This window comes from Lactuca saligna, chromosome 2, assembly GCF_052625555.1.
Source record: "Lactuca saligna cultivar CGN05327 chromosome 2, ASM5262555v1, whole genome shotgun sequence".
Lineage (NCBI taxonomy): Eukaryota > Viridiplantae > Streptophyta > Magnoliopsida > Asterales > Asteraceae > Lactuca > Lactuca saligna.
This window is the reverse complement of record NC_136418.1, coordinates 178,188,753-178,210,300: the sequence shown is the minus strand read 5'-3', so window position 1 is coordinate 178,210,300 and position 21,548 is coordinate 178,188,753. Positions and strand designations below refer to the sequence as shown.

General features: G+C 35.5%; 2 protein-coding genes across 2 annotated transcripts; both read right to left on the bottom strand.

Moving 5' to 3' along the window:
- Positions 1 to 2,657: 2,657 nt before the first annotated feature.
- On the bottom strand, positions 2,658 to 4,668 carry EIF2 (eukaryotic translation initiation factor 2). The gene is made up of 6 exons (XM_078976970.1): positions 4,312 to 4,668; positions 3,942 to 4,021; positions 3,522 to 3,751; positions 3,274 to 3,395; positions 3,062 to 3,175; positions 2,658 to 2,972 (listed from the first exon to the last, which is right to left on the bottom strand). Exons 1-6 carry the CDS (start codon positions 4,531 to 4,533, stop codon positions 2,883 to 2,885), a joined length of 858 nt encoding a protein of 285 aa, XP_078833096.1. The 5' UTR covers positions 4,534 to 4,668; the 3' UTR covers positions 2,658 to 2,882.
- A 12,392-nt stretch (positions 4,669 to 17,060) lies between these two features.
- On the bottom strand, positions 17,061 to 18,473 carry LOC145028293 (aquaporin PIP1-1-like). Its single transcript, XM_078976969.1, has 4 exons — positions 18,070 to 18,473; positions 17,702 to 18,000; positions 17,476 to 17,616; positions 17,061 to 17,372 (listed from the first exon to the last, which is right to left on the bottom strand). The coding sequence occupies exons 1-4, from the start codon at positions 18,398 to 18,400 to the stop codon at positions 17,280 to 17,282; spliced, it is 864 nt and encodes a 287-aa protein (XP_078833095.1). The 5' UTR covers positions 18,401 to 18,473; the 3' UTR covers positions 17,061 to 17,279.
- Positions 18,474 to 21,548: the final 3,075 nt, after the last annotated feature.

Here is a 21,548-nt window from a genome sequence, read left to right as displayed (position 1 = left end):
TGAGTGTGTCTTTCCAGTTGTCCGAAATAATATTTTGTTTGAATGGAGAAAGGGGTGAAAACCGAGGGCATTAAAGTAATTGTATTATGTGCAGATTGAGTTGTAAGAGGCAAGCGTGAGTGAATTTGAGGCGGCCCTGATTTCCGTCCTTTGCTAAAATGTACATCTAATGGCATCCGACCAACCCTTCATTTGTGGGAATCCCCATTCATATTTCCATTTCAAATCTTTTATTTTTTTAATTTTAATTGGAAGATTCAAAAAAAAAATCACAAAATTTATTAAAAATCTTAAAAGCAGTTATTCTTAATTTTAAAACTGCTATTGATCTATTTTTATTAATTTTAATTGAAATGTTCAAATAAGAACAACAATAATATTTAATTTTTTTTTTGAACCACGAAAATATTATTAAAAGCTAGTGAGATGTTGGAAAAGAAAAACAAAACATCATAGGTATATGAAGTTAATAGCAAAAAATGAAGAATTACACCAATTTAACAACCTGAACTTAGATCTATGTTTAATTTAATTGAAAGAATTAAGTTGTATCTCATTTATCCTTTTCATGGGATTGTGCGGCGCGTTCTTGAAAAGAATGTCATTTCGAGCTTTTCATATGCTCAATGGAGGTAAGTGAATTAAGGACCACCTAAGTTTGGAACCATATTTATTTATCTTCAAAGCTTCCATTTGTCACATAGGTCTGAACTACTATAGGAGTGAAGGGGAACAAACAATACCACTTCGGCTATAGGGAAGTAAGAGGTGTTAAAAGAGGTGCTAAGAAGTTATGGATGTAGCCAAAGGAGAGAGGAGAGAGAAAGTATAAAAATGTGTTGTGATTGACTGATTTGTATTTCTTTATATATTGTAATTTTTTTTCTCCGAAATTAAATCTATTAACTTGTCACACTTCCACTTCCTGTCTTTTTTGTGCTAGACATGCTAAGCTTATGTGATATAAAAAAAAATAAAAAAAAAAAAAAAATTATATGTGGCAACATGCTAAAAGTGTTATCATTCTCTCGGATCTTAGTTGGTCAGCTCCAAGCTCCATACTGCAGCAACATAAGAGCACTAGGAAAAAAAGATGACTTGTACCTTCCTCTTCCACTCTACAAAAGGGGCACAACATCGACTCTAGGAACGCGCATGTGACAGATAGGTTTTTAGCAACAGGAATTGATTGAATTCTATCCAGAAACAATCTCCATGCAAAAACAAGCGATGTTACTTGGCACCCATCTACACCCAAAAAAAAATCTCTAAATTACTTGGCAAACCATCCATTTTAGCCTACACCATCACAGATTCACAGCACGCATGGACGAGTGAACTAGAAAATTGAGCAAAAGCATTTTCTTTCCACACCTAATAGTTTGAGGCATCATACAAGACAACCTTATTAATTTCCCTACATAGATCAAGCCAAGGAGGCAGTCTCACGACCATTCCTGAGGGGTCTTGACCACCTCCAATTTCCACCTATGGTAACACAAACTTCATAACTACTTATACTAACATCTAAAATTAACATTTTCGATTACAAAAAATTTATACATAAATGATCCCTAAATAATATATGCATATATATAATAAAGTCTATATAAATTTTATACATTTCACCCAAAGGTTGTTGAGCTCGGTTTTGAGTGTCCAATGTCATTTGACAAGAAGAGCTAAATTGAGCGATATAAGGCAATTCACACCCAATCCCCCTTGATGTCCCGGTTTAACCAAAGTCTTCCAAGTAACCCAATTTATTTTCTTTTTGTTATCTTCAAGAAATTTTCTTCTAATTCCTTCCAAGGTGTCAACAACTTTCTTAGGTGCTTTAAAAAGTGAGAAAAAATAGAGTGGAAGACCCCCTAAAACGGAATTAATACGACCGCCAAATGATAAGTTCTTGGTCTTCCAACTTGAGCGGGATACTGTAAGACCCGATTATTCAAAGTCAGTTCTCACAATTCCTAATCTTTTATCGGTTTCTATTCGAATTTTTTTAATGATTTTTAGTGCTAGTTTTGTTTTTGTTTGACGTATTGCTTGTCATAAAAGTTGATGATATCTTTATACAAGAGCCTTTTAAATAATTGAAGTTCAACCAGAAGAAATGCAACAGCTAATATATCCCTCCATTTGGTGCTAAAATTCATTTGTTTCATCACCGAAGTCCAAATCCAAGAAACCCCAATCAAGCCTCATTGAAATCGACTTTAGAAACCAAAAGTTTCTTTTTGACCTTTTTAGCCCAAGTAAATAATTCATTTATATCAAGTATCCCATAAAAAATACGTATTATATCTTCAATATAAGGAATTAATTGTTCGCATCCCACATGTTTCTTCGTTACTTTCTTGAGAGGATATATTTTACATGATTTATCCTAAAAAAGATTATTATGAATGTATTGATAAAAGATACACTTTGTTAACTTGAAACGTAACTACATAAATCAACACACTTTCTAGTATACAGCGATTAAAATATATAAACTTCATTTGCAAAATCATTCGTTAAGTTATGCTAAATTTATGGTTTATCTTTCTTGCAACATCTCGATTCAAATTGCACATGAAGGAGAAAAATATATAATCAAGAACAACCAAAATGGTGCATTTAGGCCTTGTTTAACATGCAAACACAAGGGAATATAACTAAAAATAATCAACATACTTGAGTAAACAATATAAAAGATAACACACTTTGATCCAAAACTTCCAAAAAGTAAAACGACCACTAATATGAATTTAGTTGTAGCATCTATGAATTTCATTTGCACAATCACTCACTCGACTAACAGTAAAAATACCAACCTCTTACAAAAACAAAATCTCTCTTGAAGATAACAAGATTTTTGGTTATTCTGTTTTTTACTTTTACAGGATCTGGGCAGCAGTGTTGAGTTTCTCTGCTAAGCTTAGTTGTGTCCTTGTTATGCTCGACAGGTACAGTAACAGCAATTGATCCTGTAAATCAAAAGGGTAATTCAGGAATAACAACAAAAAAAACATCTAACTTTTAATTTTAATTTTTAAGTAGAATGCTATTAGTTCACCTGTAGACTATCATTGACAAGCTTATCAAAAGCCGGTGGTGATATCTTTGGAACGGATGATACGGTTTCCGATATAAATCTTCCCACCGTGTTATCCGGTGCAACACGCCCTTCCTGAAAAAGTCAAAAAGATACACTTTGACTTTTTTTTAAAAGTAAAAATGTATACAATCTGTAATAATAATAATAATAATAATAATAATAAATCTTACGACAACATCATCGACGTATTTGTAGGTATCATCAATTAAAGCTAGCAAGCGTTCCATACTTGCTTCCATGCCTTCCATATCACTTGGGAGTTTGTCAACTGCTGTGCTCTTCAGAATCTCAACTGCAATCACAATGCACAAACATCATCATCATCATCATCATCATCATCATGTGTTTTAGTATTAAGGTTGACAATGCGCAAACAAATCAATGAAAGTAGAATGTGGGTGGGTTGAAAGAGACATACATCCAACACGTTCAGCTTCAACCATACGGAGATCGAGAGGGATTTCTTGAAACTGAGCAGCAAGTTGCTGATCTCCCAAAGAAAGGTTCACAGATACAAATGCTTTAATGGAAGCTTCCCCATTTGTGAATCCAGTGTCCACTGTCAGATGAACAGGGTTTGTAACTTCTCTTGAATAGAACTCGTGGATAAGAGCACTGCCACCTGTCACCCCAAATCCAGTTGAAAACCTACACAGTTTTCAGATCACATTGGGTAAATCTCATCACTGTCATCAATTTTTATCATAATAAAGAAAGGTTATCAACTTTAGGTAATGGAAAAATCAAATAGCAAGACATGGGATGACAATACGTAAAGTGAGAAACAAGTGTAAATTGACAATAGTCATTAGTCAAGGCACATTTGAAGAGAAATTACCATCCAACAATCACTTCTTTTGGATTCACTTTTTGGTGAGACGACAGCATGTTGTGATGATAATCAATATCCAGAGCAACCTTGCACAATGATAAAAGAGGATATGAAATAAGTGTCGGATGACAGTTCGCTATAGCTTAAGTTTCTGACAGATAAATTTCATTCATTATGGAACTAACTTTAATTTCATTTAAAAATCAAGGCTATACACCTCTAACTTCTGTTGAATATCACAACTAAGATTACATAGAGGACCTTGCTGTTAGGCATTATTATTATTTTCTTCTAGTAAATCAACAATTATACTTCTGCGCTAACAATACTTGACACAGCACCAAAAAAGCACAAAGTAGGTTAATTTAAAGCTAACCTGGTCAGACGATTCGTTGTGAGGGACGACATACGAATTACGAATATCCACCGTGCCGTCAGGGAGAACGGATCCAAGAAGCGTTCCGATGACTCTTTCAGCTTGGTCCGGTCGTCTCACAAAACAATCGCAGATATTGAATATCACAAGAGGATGAACCTTGGCTGAAAGGCTAGTAGACAAAGGTACGAACTGCAGCACTGTTTGATCCGCCGACGCCATGGTTTCAGACTTTCCGACTGTTATTTGATCGGAGAAACTGAGATTCGTAGTGCCGGACGGCAAACAGAGAGAGAACAGATGTGCTAGGGTTTAGGAAGCGTATTGATCTGGAACAGAGAGATTGTGTTTTGTTCTGGGCTTCGGGCTAATCAAATAAAAACGAAGGCCCATATATGATAACAGGAGTTTGCAAATTGCAATTGCATTGCTGGATTTTTGTGAGATTTTTTTTTTCTTTTTTCTTTTTGAAGTTAGGATGATTAAAATGTTATTTAGTATTAGGTTGATAAAATTTTAAATGAATTTGAAATTATTTTTGAGAAAATGTAGAAATTGTCTTTGTGGCTTGTTTTATTTGGCTTATTCTGAATGTGAATTCGATTCGTGTCAACCTTGTAAAATACCATTTTATCATTTTCATTTAGTTTTTTTTTTTTTTTTTTTTTTTTTAACATTTATCAATTCTGAAATACTATATGTAAGCTTTTGCATACATGAAGACTTGTTTTGCAAGGTGTTGGAATATTTAATTGTTGTGTGCAATGATTTATATTATGAAGATATACTTGAAATAGATTAAGACGTGTGTGTTGTCTAGAAAATGAAAACAGAAACATTTTTCCTTTTTATAGATATATTGTGGATTTATTTGATAACATAAATATTTTTTTCCTTTATTAGGTGGATATTAGTTTATTTGACGGTTATAATATTTTTCTTTTTTTATAAGGTAGACATTGATTGATTTGAACACTTTCTTTTTATTATCTAGACATTGACATATTTGGCAATGAGAACATTTACCCTTTTGACAAGCTAGATGTTAGATTTAGGCTTGATTGTAAACTTTCTCCTAGAAGTCCTAAGCAAGGTTTGGTGTGATGCTAATGGCTTACCTAGACTTCATGTTGACACAATCTTATCTTTATAGTGAAATGAGCTTTATTTGGGTGTAAGGAGATGGATTTTAGAATCATATACAAAATACATCATTTCTTTCTTCATCTACCACAAATTAACATGTGATAGAATTTTTGATTTCTCATTTACTAAACTATGTGAAAGTTAGTATCACTAATTTTTGTTGTCAATCCACTAACTTTCAACATGATAAATCAAAAATTCTAACACTAATATATATATATATATATATATATATATATATATATATATATATATATATTCTTTCCCTAATTTTTAATAGAGAATGCCGTAAAATTTTAGATTTTCAGAGGTGTCATCCTTTTTTTTAACGACATAATGAATAGCGAGAATAACCTCATCAAGACACTTTTTTTGCAATATAGTAGTGTGAGTTTGATTCTCCCATGCCATACATTCTGAATGTCTATAGCAAACAAGAAAGTAAAACAAAGTATGATTAGTTGTTTCTATAATCGTGTCACAAATCAGGCAAAGAATGGAGTCAAGATCAGTACCTTGCTTATCAAGGTTAGCATCAATTGGAACTTTATCTAATTTAGTTTTCCAAGTCAATATATTGACCTTAATAGGAACAAGATTGTTCCATTTTGTTGGAGAGTCGTTAACGACTAATGTGTTTTTACCAATCCATCATCTAGCCGAACAGACAGTGTAATCTCCCATAACATCAAGTTCTCATCTCCATCTATTTGGTTTCAAAGATAAGGAAATATCTTAAACCATCAACTGAAAATCAAACCATTGTTCCTGTTCGAGGCCACCTCTCAATAAACGACGCATCCAAGTGGTCACCATGGGTGTTGTTTGACAATTCTCAACTCGAACTTGATCTTCATGGTCGAGTCTAAAGATTCTATTGAATCAATTTTTTAATGTTCCATCCCCAATCCAATTGTCATCCCAAAACCAAGTATATTTACCATATTGTACTTTCTTCATGCACAAGGAGTGGAGATCTATATTCTTATCATTTAATTGTTTGGTTGACCTAAGAATATCCACTCATGAAGAACTTGTGGAATCTATAGGTATATGACCATTCCACATCTAGTCAAGACTATAAATGCTTTTGACAACTTTCACCCATGAAGCATTTAGACAATTTAAGAACCTTCGTTCCCACTTGAATAAAAGAGCTTTGTTGAAACATATATATTTATATATCTATATATAAATATATAGATATTATAATAGATGCCAAAATCCGTGAACCACATTCATTTGAAACTCCAATGACCTTACGAATTATCATACTTAATTTCTTAGTTAATTGTCATATTCATTTGAAACTCATGAAAACTTTTCAACTTATCCTATATAAAACATTATTTTCATGTTTAATTATGAAATATATTTGGGAAGATTAAAGGTTGTATCAAGGTCCTTCAACTACGTCATAAGGGTGAGGATTATGATTAGCCTTCAACCAAAAATCAAAGTAAAAGGAAGATGTAAGGTCTGTAACTTGAGGCTAGATGATTTGAGTAATTATAATAAAGGTTATTCATTTTATTGAATAATTTAATGTTCGAATAGGATAATCGTTAGTCATGCGAATTCATAAAAACTTTTCAACTTATCGTATTTAATTGTTTGATTAATTGAAATGTTTTTCATATATAAGAACATTATTTTCATGTTTGATTATGAAATATATTGGGGGGAGGGGGGGATTAAAGGTCGTGTCAAGGTCCTTCAACTAGGTCATAAGGGTTAGGATTATGATTAGCCTTCAACTAAAAACCAAAGTAAAAGGAAGATGTAATGCCCGTAAGCTATGGTAAGATTATTTGAGTAATTATAATAAAAAATTATTCATTTTATTAAATAATTTAATGATTGAATAGGATAATCGTTAGTCATGCGCGTTGCTGACTACATAAAATAAGCTTTTTTAGCGAAATTATCGATAAGCGACAAATCAACGTTTTTGGTGAGAGGATTATTTAGAATAAATAATCTAGATGAAGTCATAGTAGTCATGATGGCGATCCCGTACATATAAAGAACACTAGAATCTGACGCTCGTTCAGGCTCGCGAGCCTAATCGAGCTTTTTGACATAGGCTCGAGCTCAAGCCCGTTTATTAAACGAGTTTAATATTAAGCTCAAGCATAGATCGGGCTCGTTTAAAATCAGTTTCGAGACAAGCTTTTAATGATCTGATCCCGAGTAGCTCACTAGTAGTTTGGCTCGTTTGCATCCATAGTGTCAGCGCAATTGTGTTCGCATGTAAAATGAAATTAAAATCGGTTGATTATTAGGAAAAACAATTTGAACATGGGTTGAATATCTCGTGATTATGATTACGTCAATATAAAGGCAATTGAAAACGAATATCGTATGAGAGAATTATAATTTTATATGGACTTTAACAAGCTAAGCTTATAAAAATATAAATTTAAAAATAAAGTGATAGTTAGCCAACATAATCTAAATAAAAGTTGTAGCATTCGCCAAAAACAGAGCTTGTATGAGAAAGATATGAATTTTTGAAGAAGATTGAAGTTTTGCTGACAACGACATCATACGCAGCGCGCACCGACAAGCAGACGCGGTCCATTATATTTTGGACACATGGCACGCAAAGGGAGGAGGAATGTCGACTGATAAGCACGACACATCTAGAAGGAGCGCGACCCCCCCCCCCCCCCCCGCGCGGATGTAACCCTTTATATACCAGCATTTTGCAAGCCATTTACTCACACAATTCTCCCAGAACTCTTCCAAACGACCCAAATCCTTAAGTCCCCACTTTTAGTAATTTTTGAGTGTTAGTAGCGAGGCTTTGGAGTGCCAAAGAGCTTGGTGAAATAGAGCTTTTGGTTTTAGAGTTCTGCTCGCGTAATTTCCCGGTTTTCACTAAAATTTTTGTAAGTTAAGCTGTTTTATTTCAAGTGTAACTTATATTTATGTTCACAGTCATTATTATGAAACTATAAATAAGATTTATCAGTGATTCCAAATCACAATACTAATTTATATACTTACGAAGATGATGTTTAGGCCAAGATTTAAAAAGGTGTTTAAAGTGTGATTAAATAAAACTATGTGAAGTTGTTTGCTTATTCATACACTAATCGTATTATTCAATACCAAATTGTGAGTTATCATAGCCATGCTTGATGACCTAAGATGACCTGAAAACGACATTCTTCAGGCGTTGCATCAGTACGATATTTGTCACCTCAGGCCTGTCGGGCTAGCTATTGCAAGCAGCTCAGGTGCGGGATTGTCAGTCTCGTATAGATCTATACACAAGTGTTACGCTCTTCCTGAAAACGACATTCTTCAGGTGTCACAAATGTTATATTGACGGTTACGTGTAGAATAATGAAAAGTTACTTTGTAATGGATAAACTGTAAGTATATCTCATAAACTATATTTATTATGGTTTATATGTTTGTTTTCCATAATGTTTTTGAGTATGTAAAGTAGTGCATATGATACATAAACTATACCTATTATGGTTTATATGTTGGTTTTCCGTATTGTAATCTGAACTTTGAAAAACAATATGTAAGTTCCATAAACTATACCTATTATAGTTTAGATGATTATGTTTTACTGAAACAAAAACCTTTGTATTGTTAATAATTCGGCAAGTTTAAATTATAAAAATTGTGATACGGTTGTTTCGTGAAATTCAACATTTATATACAAATGGTACTAAAATAGTTTGCAAAAATTATATATTTGTTTAACAAGTTTTAAATCATTTTATACTTATATAAATATAATATTTATATAATTATGATTAAATAGACAGTCGAATAAATAATTCTACCCCAAGCCCACAACCAAATAAGGAACAGGAAATGGAGTTAAATTATCAATTCTAAACCTGTCGAACCTTAATTTTATATATATATATATATATATATATATATATATATATATATATATATATATATATATATATATATATATATAAAATAACGGCAATGATTGATAAATATTGAAAACATTTAGATATTAACACAATTTCCTTGTGTTACACTTGTATTCCCCCCCCCCCCCCCCCCCCCCTTTAAAACAGTGAAAAATCATGAAAACGTAGGAATATGAACTCAAATTGTGTGTTGGTTTCCTGGTTGGTTACGATGTGGTCGTGAAAATTCTCGGGTTAGAACACGTGATTATAGTTGTATCCTAATAATATTATCACGTAATATCGAATAATAATTAGATAAACTAATGATTTAAAGTGTTGAAACAACACTAGTTTTATAAATAAAAATTACTAAAGTTTGTAACAAATTTGATGTAAAGATCTTGGAATGAAAGGAATTTAGCTAATATTTGAGAGAAATGAAGGTTTATAAATTGAGAGAGGATGGAGAGAAATTTTCGTAAATGAAGGTGTAAGAATGAAAGTGATTCATATTATGTATCTTGAGTATGAAGGAAAGATAGGCGGTTTGAGGTGATTTTTGCTGAGAATGGAGATTTCAGCCTCGAACTCTACCCGAGGAAAGAAAAAAAAAAGAGTTTGCGGTCCACAAGGAGATTTTGGTCCAGGCATTTTCGGTCCGAAGATAAGGCGGTCCTCGCACGTTTGTGGTCCGAATAGGTTTTCGGTTGGATCTGTTTTCGGTTCTCGCATTTGGTTTATATTTTGGGATTAAATTCAAAATTTTTGCAACACTTTAATAAAAAGAAATTTTCATATATTAATTTATCCTTAATAAATTGCAAATCAACAAATCTAACTTTTATTTACCAACTTTGACTTTTGTTGACTTTTACATATTTGAAAATGACGTGTTGTTACATCTTCAGGGGTCGTGAAGTTTACAAATTGTTAGTTTTGGAACACTAGTAATGGTAAGCGCTGGTTTTCCAGCAGATTGGTCATGGGATGGTAAGAAGGATTGAGAATCCTTCAAGTATTGTGTGTTGTAAGATGTTAGTTGAATCAAAGTGGGGGAGAATTGTCTAGGAATTCAGAAAAAGGAACATTTTTGAAAATGGGATAAGTTTCGCATCCTTTTTAGGAGGGAAGACAGCCCAAGCGGCTGTATGGATTGAGGATAGTGTGAGTTGGAAGTTCGAAAAAACTTGCCAATGATGAGATCGCGTTTTCGGAATGTTTGATAGCAGGCCTTAAGGAACTAGGTTAGGGATTCCAATCAAGACATGAGTTCAGTTTGGGATGTTAGGTCGTGTGTATGCTCGACGTTGGATGTGTTCGGATTAGTAATCAACGACTGAGACAACGTAGAAAGTGTTGTAAGACTGTGGGATAGCCGCAACATTCACTAGCAGCCAGATAGTGTAGGGAGTGTTGTAAATTTGTGGGTGTAGTCGTAGCATTCACAAGGTTGACAGACAGTATTAGAGTGTTGTAAGTCTGCGGGTGTAGTCGTAGCATTCACAAGGTTGACAGACAATGTTAGAGTGTTGTAAGTCTGCGAGTGTAGCCGTAACATTCAGAAGGTTAATAGTTAGTGTTAGAGTGTTGTAAGTCTGCAGGTGTAGCCGTAGCATTCACAAGGATTGCAGATAGTGTTAGAATGTTGTAAGACTGCGGGAGTAGCCGTAACATTCAATAGGTTGGTAGATAGCGTGGGAGTGTTGTTAGATTGCGGAAGGAATAATAGTAACCACCATTTCGGGTGTAGCAGTGAGGGCATAGCAAATCCACAGATTGGTTTACGAATTTCCCAGATGAATTAGACATGGATGAGGTAGTGATAAGACCGTAGGAACATCACTGCAACCATGGGATCAAGGAAGTGATGGACCTTTTAGGGTCGTTTATGATATAAGGTTACCCTTGGTCATGAAGCAATCAATTTTAGCATTGGATTTGGTGACGTCAGGACTCGACGTATGGACCCGATCAGTTAAATCAGAAGGTCGTTAGAGCCACAGTAGCAAGATAACTAGTGGCAACTATTAGCAAATGAGGATTTTGTTTGGAATTCGCGAAGGACAACTGTATGGGAGCCTTTGGCTCAGTAACCAGGTAGGAACTCGGTATTTCAGGTGACTGGAAAACGAATTGAGACCGGGAAGGTCTCGGTAGATTTTGGAAAACAGCCAGGAGGCAGTTCAGTGTTTCAGGCAATTCCAATGTTCCGGATAGTACCCGATTGAAATGGACCTAATAGGAGGCCAACACCCCGATATGCTTGGCAGTATTAGCGTTATAGGATTTCAGGTATCAATGGGTAACTAATTGTTTGGGTAATGCTAAGTCACTCACAACGGGATTCAGCCATAATGATTCTATATGGGCGGTTTGTCAGGCAGTCAGACCATATCGAGACTTCATAATTCAGATTGAGTAATGTGATCATAATGCAAGGAATTCGTTTACCTTTGGGTCTTAGAATCCTACGAGGGATGAATTAGATTGTCGTGGGAAGGCTGGGGGCTATGCTCGGGATTGTGGCCATGTCGCTCAAGTTGTCGAGCGTGTAAGGGATGGTACGGAATGATTTCGAGGACAAAATCTAATTTAAGTGGGGGAGAGTTGTAACATCCCGTTTGTTAAATAAATAGATATATAAAATAAATGAATAAATAGTAGCCCTAAATGTAGAATAATTTAGCAAGGCGTTGGTCTTGGGGATTAAAAAAGTCATAATGGAGAGTTAGTGAGTCAAATGTTATAATTTTGATTATTCGGGGGGTTGAAATGTAATTTCTGGATTAGTTTGTAAAGAATTTCGGAGGTTGAGGATGGTTTGGGAAATTATGGATTTAAAATGAAATAAAATCTTGAAGAGGGGGCTGAATGGTAAATATTGGATTATAGTTGAAAATATTTTATGGGTTAGGGGCTAAAGGGTAAGTTTTAGGGTTTTATTTGAAAAGAATAAGAGGAAGGGGGACTGGAAGTCTAAATTATGGAAAGTTTTAAGTGACCGGGTATATAACCTCCAGGTCCCGTAACCGTAATCCTAACTATTCATGGCCGCCACCTTATGCCTCTGGATCCTCCCGGCCACCACCTTCGCTTCTACTATTTCCGACGCCGCTACTACGCCACCACAACGTTGCTGCAGGACGTCTTAGGTCGTCAAATGAACTGCCGAGACAGAACCTTGAAGCTGTAACCGGCATCCGCTGCCACCACTCCTTCGTCATCTTCTTCCTCTACCCTTTATCTTCATCTACAGACGAACCACGCCTGTCACCGGTGCTACTCCAACCGCCCATCGCCACCTTCTGTCCAGTAGATGTTGTGGTGGAGCCGCCGCTGTTCTCGGTTGAAAGCGGGCCATTTTTCCGTCGTTGTCCTCCTCCAAGTCCGATGTGTTGCTATCGTTTGCAGTCTTAGCTTCTCCTTCCCTATTGTTTCGGTGTTATACCACAACCATGACCGCCGTTAATCACCACTGTCATCGCAAACTATCGATGCTGCCCGCCATCTTACGCCATCGTCGCCGCCGTATGCCACCAGGTGGGTGGCTGGGTCCATTTTGCAATCTGAAACATGTGTGTGTGTGTTTATTACAGCGAAGTATTGTGTGGTGTTGCTTGGCCTAACAACTTAAGGGAGCCACCACCACCACCGTGAGGTGGTGGCTAGCACCTTCGACTACCGCCTGTCACCACAAGGGTGGCTTTGTGGGGGTGTGTGTATGTGTTATATTAAGTGTATATTTCTTTTGATGATGCGTTGTATGTATATTATTTGGACGAAAAACACGAAGAAAACCTACCACCACCACAGTGAGGTGGTGGCTGCCGCACTCTGCCGCCACCAGTTGTCGTGTTGGGTGTTGGTGTGCATTTGTATGATTAAATTACTATTTTGGATGTTTGATCACGTTTTAGTTTGGAATCATAACCACCACCGTGAGGTGGTGGCCGCCGCCGTGAATCGCCATTGACCACCACTACCCGAGGTGGTAGTGGGTGGTGCCCAACTTAATTAATAATTAACTAATCTAAAAACTTAACAAATGGATTAATTGGAATATGATTGGGTTGGAAACCCTAATTAGGGTTTAGAAAACCCTAATTTGGTTTGAGCCTTTAGTTGGGCCTTTCTATTGGGCTTTGGCGATTGGGCTACTGATGGGCCATCCAAGAACAAGCATATGGACTAGAATAATTGGATTGGGCTTTAGGATAAGGCCCATTGAAAAGGCTTGGGCCCAATTTGGAAAATTAGGCCATAATTGTGCCTTCATGATTATGAGATTTTGGATCATCAGAATGCCAAGTGTTGAACCAAGATAAATGATTAGGACTTAAGGTGAGACCATGTAGAGGTTTGGGTCCAATTTGGAAAATTGGGCCATATGTTGAGCTTTGGTTCATAGTTTGACTTTTGGGCCTTTGGATTGGCCCTTAAGCTTGAATCAAGCTAAGATGGGGGTAAAGTAGACTTTTACCCCAAGAATGGAATTATGGTTATGTATTTGAACCTAATTATTAATTGGGTGTTATTTCGATGTTGACAATTCAGGAATCTGTCATCCAGCAACTAGAGTTTGTCCGCAGGACTTCAACAGTGTGAGGTGAGTTTTCCTCCAGTAGGAACAGGTCGAAGGCACCAATGTCGACCCATTTATGTATGTTAGTGTATGCCGGACTTAGGTCTGATGTCGTGGTTAGCCCGATGTAGATTATATGTTTCCGGAATTTGGTCTGATGTCGGGGCAAGCCCGAGGAATGTTTGTACGCTTGATGTCTTTGCGATACTTGCATGTGTTTGTTTATGTGTATCGGACTTCGGTTCGATGCCCGGGCAAGCCCGAATAATGTTTAACTGATATGTTATGTGTTATGTGTTCCGGACTTCAGTCCGATGTTGGGGCAAGCCCGAGGAATGTTTAACTTATATGTTATATGTGATGTGTTCCGGACTTTGATCTGATGCCGTGGCAATCCCGAGGAATGTTTAGCTTATATGTTATGTGTTATGCGTTCCAGACTTCGGTCCGATGTCGAGGCAAGCCTGAGGAATGTTTATATTTTTATGTTATGTATTTATGTTATATGCTTGTTGATATGTTATATGTATACCGAACTTCGGTACGATGTCGGGCGGGGCCCGATGCCGAATTCGTCCAATGCCGAGCGGGGCCCGATGTAATGGGCAAGGCCCAATGTATAATGTGGTAGTCTGGGGAGACTCACTAAGCTTCGTGCTTACAGTTTTCAGTTTTGGTTTCAGGTACTTCCACTAGCAAGGGGAAGAGTTCAGAATGACTGCATGACACATACCACAACTTTTAGCCTGTGATGATTTACTATGATGTTTTGATATGATTTTGATATATTGACAGTTGATTATAAGAGTTATGAGATACATATTTTATATGATGTATGGTACTCATGTTTTTTATTTATGAATTAAAACCAAGTTTTTGAACTGAAATTTAGAGATGTTATAAGACAAATTCATCCTTTATGTTCGTAACTAAATAACCATGGTTCTAAATTCCAAAATTTAAAAGTTATTAATTTAATGAAATTTAATATTCAACTTGTGAATATAATGAATGGATAGTGGATACATTGATACACATAATAGGCCAACTGATATCAAATCAGGTAGTTAACTACTCCATTATCTACTTATTTGATATCTAACGGCAACAAAATATATATATATATATATATATATATATATATATATATATATATATATATATATATATATATATAGAGAGAGAGAGAGAGAGAGAGGTTCAGGATCATTTTAATTTTATGAGACCGTTAGACCAAATCTAAAAATAATTTTAAAATGCAAAATAAACGGAAAAATCCAAAATATTATTTTTTTAAAATATTATTTTCGGAACTTCAATTAACTAAAAAAAATTAAAAAAAATTCCATTTTTTTTTTAAATACGTGAAATATTCTAATAGAATATTACACTAACATATTTTAAAAAATAATTTTAAAATGCAAAATAAATGGAAAAATCCAAAAATTCTTTTTTTAAATATTATTTTCGGAACTTGAATTAACTAAAAAAAATTCCATTTTTTTAAAAAAATACGTGAAATATTCTAATAGAATATTACATTGTACATATTCTAAAAAAAATTTTAAAATGCAAAATAAATAATAAAATCCAAATTTTTTTTTTTAAATATTATTTTCGAAATTTGAATTAACTAAAAAAAATAAAAAATAATAAAAAAAATGCATCTCATGGTCTCACAAAATTAGACCGTCTCATATGAACCTCTCTCTATATATATATATATATATATATATATATATATATATATATATATATATATATATATATATATATATATATATATATATATATAATAAAAGCTAGTGGAAAGCTGGAACTGAAAAACCGGGACATTTTTGTTTGTATGAAAATTTAAAACATGAAAACTATAAAGATATCATTATATTAGGCTGGAGGGAGTGACTCGCTAGCCAAGCTCACCATGCTCGCTTCCACCATTTCCATTGAATTCGCTAGCTGCCTCGCTAAGGAAGGCTAGGTGGTTGGGCAACGAGAAGAAAGAGAATGAGAAAGATGAAAGAAAGGGTTGTGATTTGCTAACTTCACTTTTTTTTTTTAATAAAAATAACACAAGGTTTAGACTTGACGGTGAGAAAGTAAGCAGGTGAAAAAGTATAAGCTTCCATTTTTTGTACATTCCTTTTAACCAGAATACTGAGGAAGAAGAGAAATAAATTACATATTTGATCTCCAAAGTTTGAGCAACTTGGTTTTTTTTTGTTTAAAATTAGAAACCTTTTTTATTTAATATTTAAAGTGTTTGTATTTAAAAAAACATAATTTATTTAATAATAATTGTTTGTGTATTAAAAAAATATAATTAAATTTGAAAAAGAAAAAAAAAAGTGTTAGAAGTGTTACCACTCATTCCCAAATGCTAAGAATTATGTGTTGTTTGTTTATCCGAAACAAAAATGTTTGAAGTCTGCGAACCACATATGCAACCCTCTGTAGGAGAAGATGTGGACAAAAAGGCTGCAACATTTAATAAAAAGTCTGTTTTGTTTTTTAACGTTTGCAGACTGCTACAGTAAGTTAAAGTAAGATGTGAAGAGGTATGAAACAGTTGGTCTACTGCTACGTCATGCAGCACATGCACAACAGTTTATAAGTTAGAAACATTCTGAAAAACAAACAGCTGCGTAGGGTTAAATGCTGTGTGACACAACAATAAATGATTTGAAATGGTTTTTTAGAAAAAACAAACATCATTTTAGTTGTTCAAAAAGAAAAATAATGTCACATTCAAAAAGATAATGTGATAAGATGTTAGAAGTGTACCTAAGTAGATAACCATGATTCTAAATTCCAAAATTTAAAAGTTATTAATTTAATGACATTTAATATTCAACTTGTGATTATAATAAAAGGATAATGAATACACTGATACATAATACATAATAATAATAAGACACTTGATATCAAATCATCAATTATCAGATACCTAACTACTCCATTATCTACTTATTTGATATCTATAGTTCCTGGACTTTTTTATTTTTTAAAGGGCACAAGATATATATTAGGTAAAAGCAGCGCAAAGAACTGAACAACTGGGACATTTTTATTTGTACGCAAATTTAAAACATCAAAACTATAAAGATCTCATTATATCATCAAACTTGAAAATGAAAAACATTGATTGCATAGAGAATAAATTTACAGAAAGGTACAAGATAAGCCCACAAATACTTTGATGTGGACACCCAAACAGACTCATCCACCTCAATTCTCATATGGATTCTTATGGAATTATTAGAAAAACAAAGGAAACCACTACAACTACTACATACATTTTACAAACAAAAACAAAAAAACAAACAAAAGGATCGTCGTCTTCCTCATTTGTTCTTGAATGGGATGGCCCTGATCACCACTACGTGGTACAATGCCGCAAGTGCTGCTCCGATGAAAGGTCCGACCCAGAATACCCACTGCATTCCCACAAACACAAAAACGACAAATCTTTATCAAAACATTATTCATATGATCTTGTATTTAAATCAACATTTATATAAATGGAGGTGGAATACTTACGTGATCATTCCATGCGTGGTCCTGGTTGAAAATAATGGCAGCTCCCAAGCTCCTTGCCGGGTTAATTCCAGTTCCGGTGATCGGAATGGTGGCCAAGTGCACCAAAAACACGGCGAACCCAATTGGCAACGGCGCCAATATCTGAAAAGTTAATAACACAAAATCCATTTTCAAATCGTTGTCTTTATTATAAGATTGGTGATTTAAGAGTTGAACTTGCTCGTACCGGAACATGGGAGTCTCGGGCGCTGCGCTTGGCGTCGGTGGCGGAGAATACAGTGTAAACGAGGACAAATGTGCCGATGATTTCAGCACCGAGGCCGTCGCCCTTGGTGTAACCGTGTGCGATCGTGTTTGCGCCACCGCCGAGTAGCTTATACTGTTTGCTTCCTTCGAACCCCTTAACGACACCGGCGCCGCAGATGGCGCCAAGACACTGCATCACCATGTAGTACAATGCCCTGGTCAACGACAGTTTTCTCGCCAGAAACAACCCAAATGTCACCGCCGGATTAATATGCCCACCTGCAAATTCATTGTTAATTACTCCAACTAATTAATAAAGATTAATTTTTTTGTTAGAAAGTGATATACCTGAGATTCCGGCTGTGCAATAGACGAGTGCGAAGATCATGCCGCCGAAGGCCCATGCGATGCCTTGGATACCAACGGTGGAGCACTTGGTCGGCGACTTAACTACTCCCATGACCGTCAAAACGGTGACGTATAAAAACAGAAAGGTAGCGATAAACTCAGCGATCCCAGCTCTGTAAAACGACCAGGAAGTGAGCTCCGACGGCTCAAAGAACGGAGCCGGTGGTGGTTCTTGGTAATCCTTATCTGGCACCTGCGCCGCCGTCCCAATCGGTTGTCTTTCCCGGTACTTGTTAGCTCCCAGATAAACATCCTCTTCCTTTCCCTCCATTGTTGTTTCTCTCTAGTACTCTGATCACTGGAATATTACGTTTGTAGATAAGTGAGTGGTGATGATATCAGTGGTGGAGTGGTTATAAATAGGAATAGATTGTGGGGTAGCAATGAGAAAATTGTGTGTATTTTATCGCCGTCCACTTCATAATAATGGAAATGAAGTTGTTCTTTACTGCAAATTGACAGCGACGTCGCTTTGGTCGGCTACCTTCTCCGCAAAAATGATAGAAAGCACTCACGTAGCTGGCCATATATTGTTGGTTTGTTTCCAATGGTACATTAAATTTTATAAAGTTAAAATGATTGTTACCTCATAGCTACATCATCATTTTGGGAGCTGCTATTTTTGTAACATCCGATAAACATTTTATAAAAAATCAATCTATAACGAACTACTTATGATATTTTTTTGGAAAAATAATACAATTTCGATAAATAAAAATACCTTAAAAACTATATATATATTGAAACGACAAATATATTAAAAAAAAATGAAAAAAAAAACAAGCACTCGCAAGCTAGAAGCTAAAACGATGCAGGAATACAAGTACAAGTAGAAAAGTAAAGATAATAAGTATTACACAAAGAAACATAACTACGAAAAAAAGTGAGAGAAATGTGAAATACATCAATCGGTCCATGCTCCGCATCCACAATTGCTTCTATATTTAATACCAGACATAGGATGATGAAATTATGTTGTCCGCAGTTATTGTCGGTGGTACAATAATTTTCTTAAAAATTTTGTCATTCCTGACCAACCAAATATTCCACAGAAGACAATAGTACACCAAGTTTAAAATCTCTTTTTTTTCTAGGGCGGTTTCCCCAAATAACTGCATAAATCAATGAATTCTTTAACATTCAAGAATCTTCTCATTTGTATTCCATACCATTTAAGGATCTAATCTTGTACCTCCCGAGTATAATCACAAGTAATGAGCAGATGATCTGTTGATTCATTCTCCTTGTTGCATAAAGGGCAAGTAATATTTGTAGTGTTAACACCCCTGATCATCAAAGCATCAGCCACATGGATTCTAGCCAATGAAGCTTTCCAAATAAAGCATCTTACTTTCAAAGGTATCAGTTTTGACCAACAGATGGATATACCTTTATACATAATCAATTTAGATTCCAGCAACCTCCTCATGACATTGACGGTGCATTCCCCATTAGGGTTCAGAGTGAATTCAAAACCATATTTGGAAGATTTCACAACTGTCAACATTTCAATATCCTTGTACAATTGTAGAAGTTCATTAGTCTCAATATCGCCCATCGGCTCAAACTTCCACATCCATGAGAAGCCATTGCTAGATAGTCGGTCCTCCAGAGCACAACATTTTACTTTTTCTAATGAGTACAAATTAGGGATTTTTTTTTTGAAAAGAAGTATCGGCACACCAACTGTCTTGCCAGAATAGAATTTTGACACCAGAACCTGGAATAAGCTTAAATATCTCATTCACATCTGTAACGCCCGCAGATCCGGGCTAGTCAATTTAGAGGCAATAGGGGTTGAAAATGACTTTTCGACAAAAGATTATTTAGAATAAATAATCTTAACCAAGTTGTAGAATATGTCACAAGGTTTCCGTACATATAAAGAACGCCGAAATCCGAGTTATAACGAAGAAGTTATGGTCCGCCGAAGTTTTACGGCAAAACCGGCACGGCACCGGGAGACGTAAATAGTGAATTTACGATAGAAGACTTTTTAGCCTTAGCAATCTAAACAAAATTCGTAGAATATGTTAAACTAAGAACATCGATAAAAAGAACGCCCAAATCTGACTTCGTATGAAGAAGTTATGATTTTTCTAAGATTCGGCTTAGCAGTGCACGGCCTGAAACTCGAATTTCAGTTCGAGCAGTTTTTGGCTTACGTGACCTAAATGAGAGTTGAAGATCTCATTAATAGGAACTCAATGGTAAAAAGACAGACGAAAACGGAGTCCGTATGAAGGAGTTATGAACTCTTCGCGGTCATTTAACAGTCTAATCGCCTCCTACTGTTAAATTTGAGATTGATCGAGAATTAGCTGACGGAGTCTAAACGAAAGTTGTAGATCTTGATTTTACCTACGCGTGGATATAAATAACGTCGAAAACGGAGCTCGTATGCAAAAGTTATGATTTTTCTAAGTTTGAGGGCTGATACGCGATAGGGGGTGACGTGGCACCACCAGAATTGGACACGTGGCACCACCAGAAGGCCACCACATGGACCAACTCGGCGAGTAGGTCCCCCCTACTCGGCGAGTCCATCAGATTCCACCCTTATAAATAGAGGTGTCAGGTTCCCTCATTTCCTCACCCCTCACCCCTCTTCTTTCTCTCTCTAAACTCTATCTCTAAGCTCCCTTAAGCCCCTAAAAGCCTAGGTAAACCCCCTAGCACCCGAAGGAAGCCCTGAGGCTCCCGGAGTCCCGAGAAAAAGGGTCTTTCGGCTTGGGAACGCTGCTCCAGCGAAGCCCGACTTTGCGAAAAACTCGATGTAAGTAAGCTATGCCTACGCTATCTTTAGTATAGCTTATGTTTTAATATAGTAACATTATTAGGAACTTATAATGAGTATTTGGGCTATTATTATGAGTTATATTGAGTGTTATTTAACGCTTATATAATAATAATAATAGTCAGACTATTAATTAGTCACGGTTATCGTTAGACTAAACCCTAGTGGTACTGGTACTAGGTTTTATCGAAGGAATATCGTTTTGAGAGTATCGAAGCGCTGTCCGAGTGCTGAGTCACCACCTTTCAGGTGAGTGCATGGTCCCTTTCATCTTACACATAGATATGAAGTATTTTAATATAAATTACGTGCTATGTGTACATATTGTCAGAATACTTGTTGTCTATGCTGGATGAATGATTTATACATGTTTTAAATGATTTAAACTGTATATTTATTTTATAGCTACAAATATATTGGGATAAAACATGGGTAGATGAAATAGTTGGTGAGTGATGAAATAAAATAATGAGAGATAGGTGATGATAGGAAGGTGATGATAGATAGGTGATTATGAATCGGTGATGTAGGATACTACAACCTTATCCGACAATTTGGAGATGTAGTCATCTACCAGAGTATAGATGGCGACCGCGGACTATTATAGACAACCCCGTGGAAA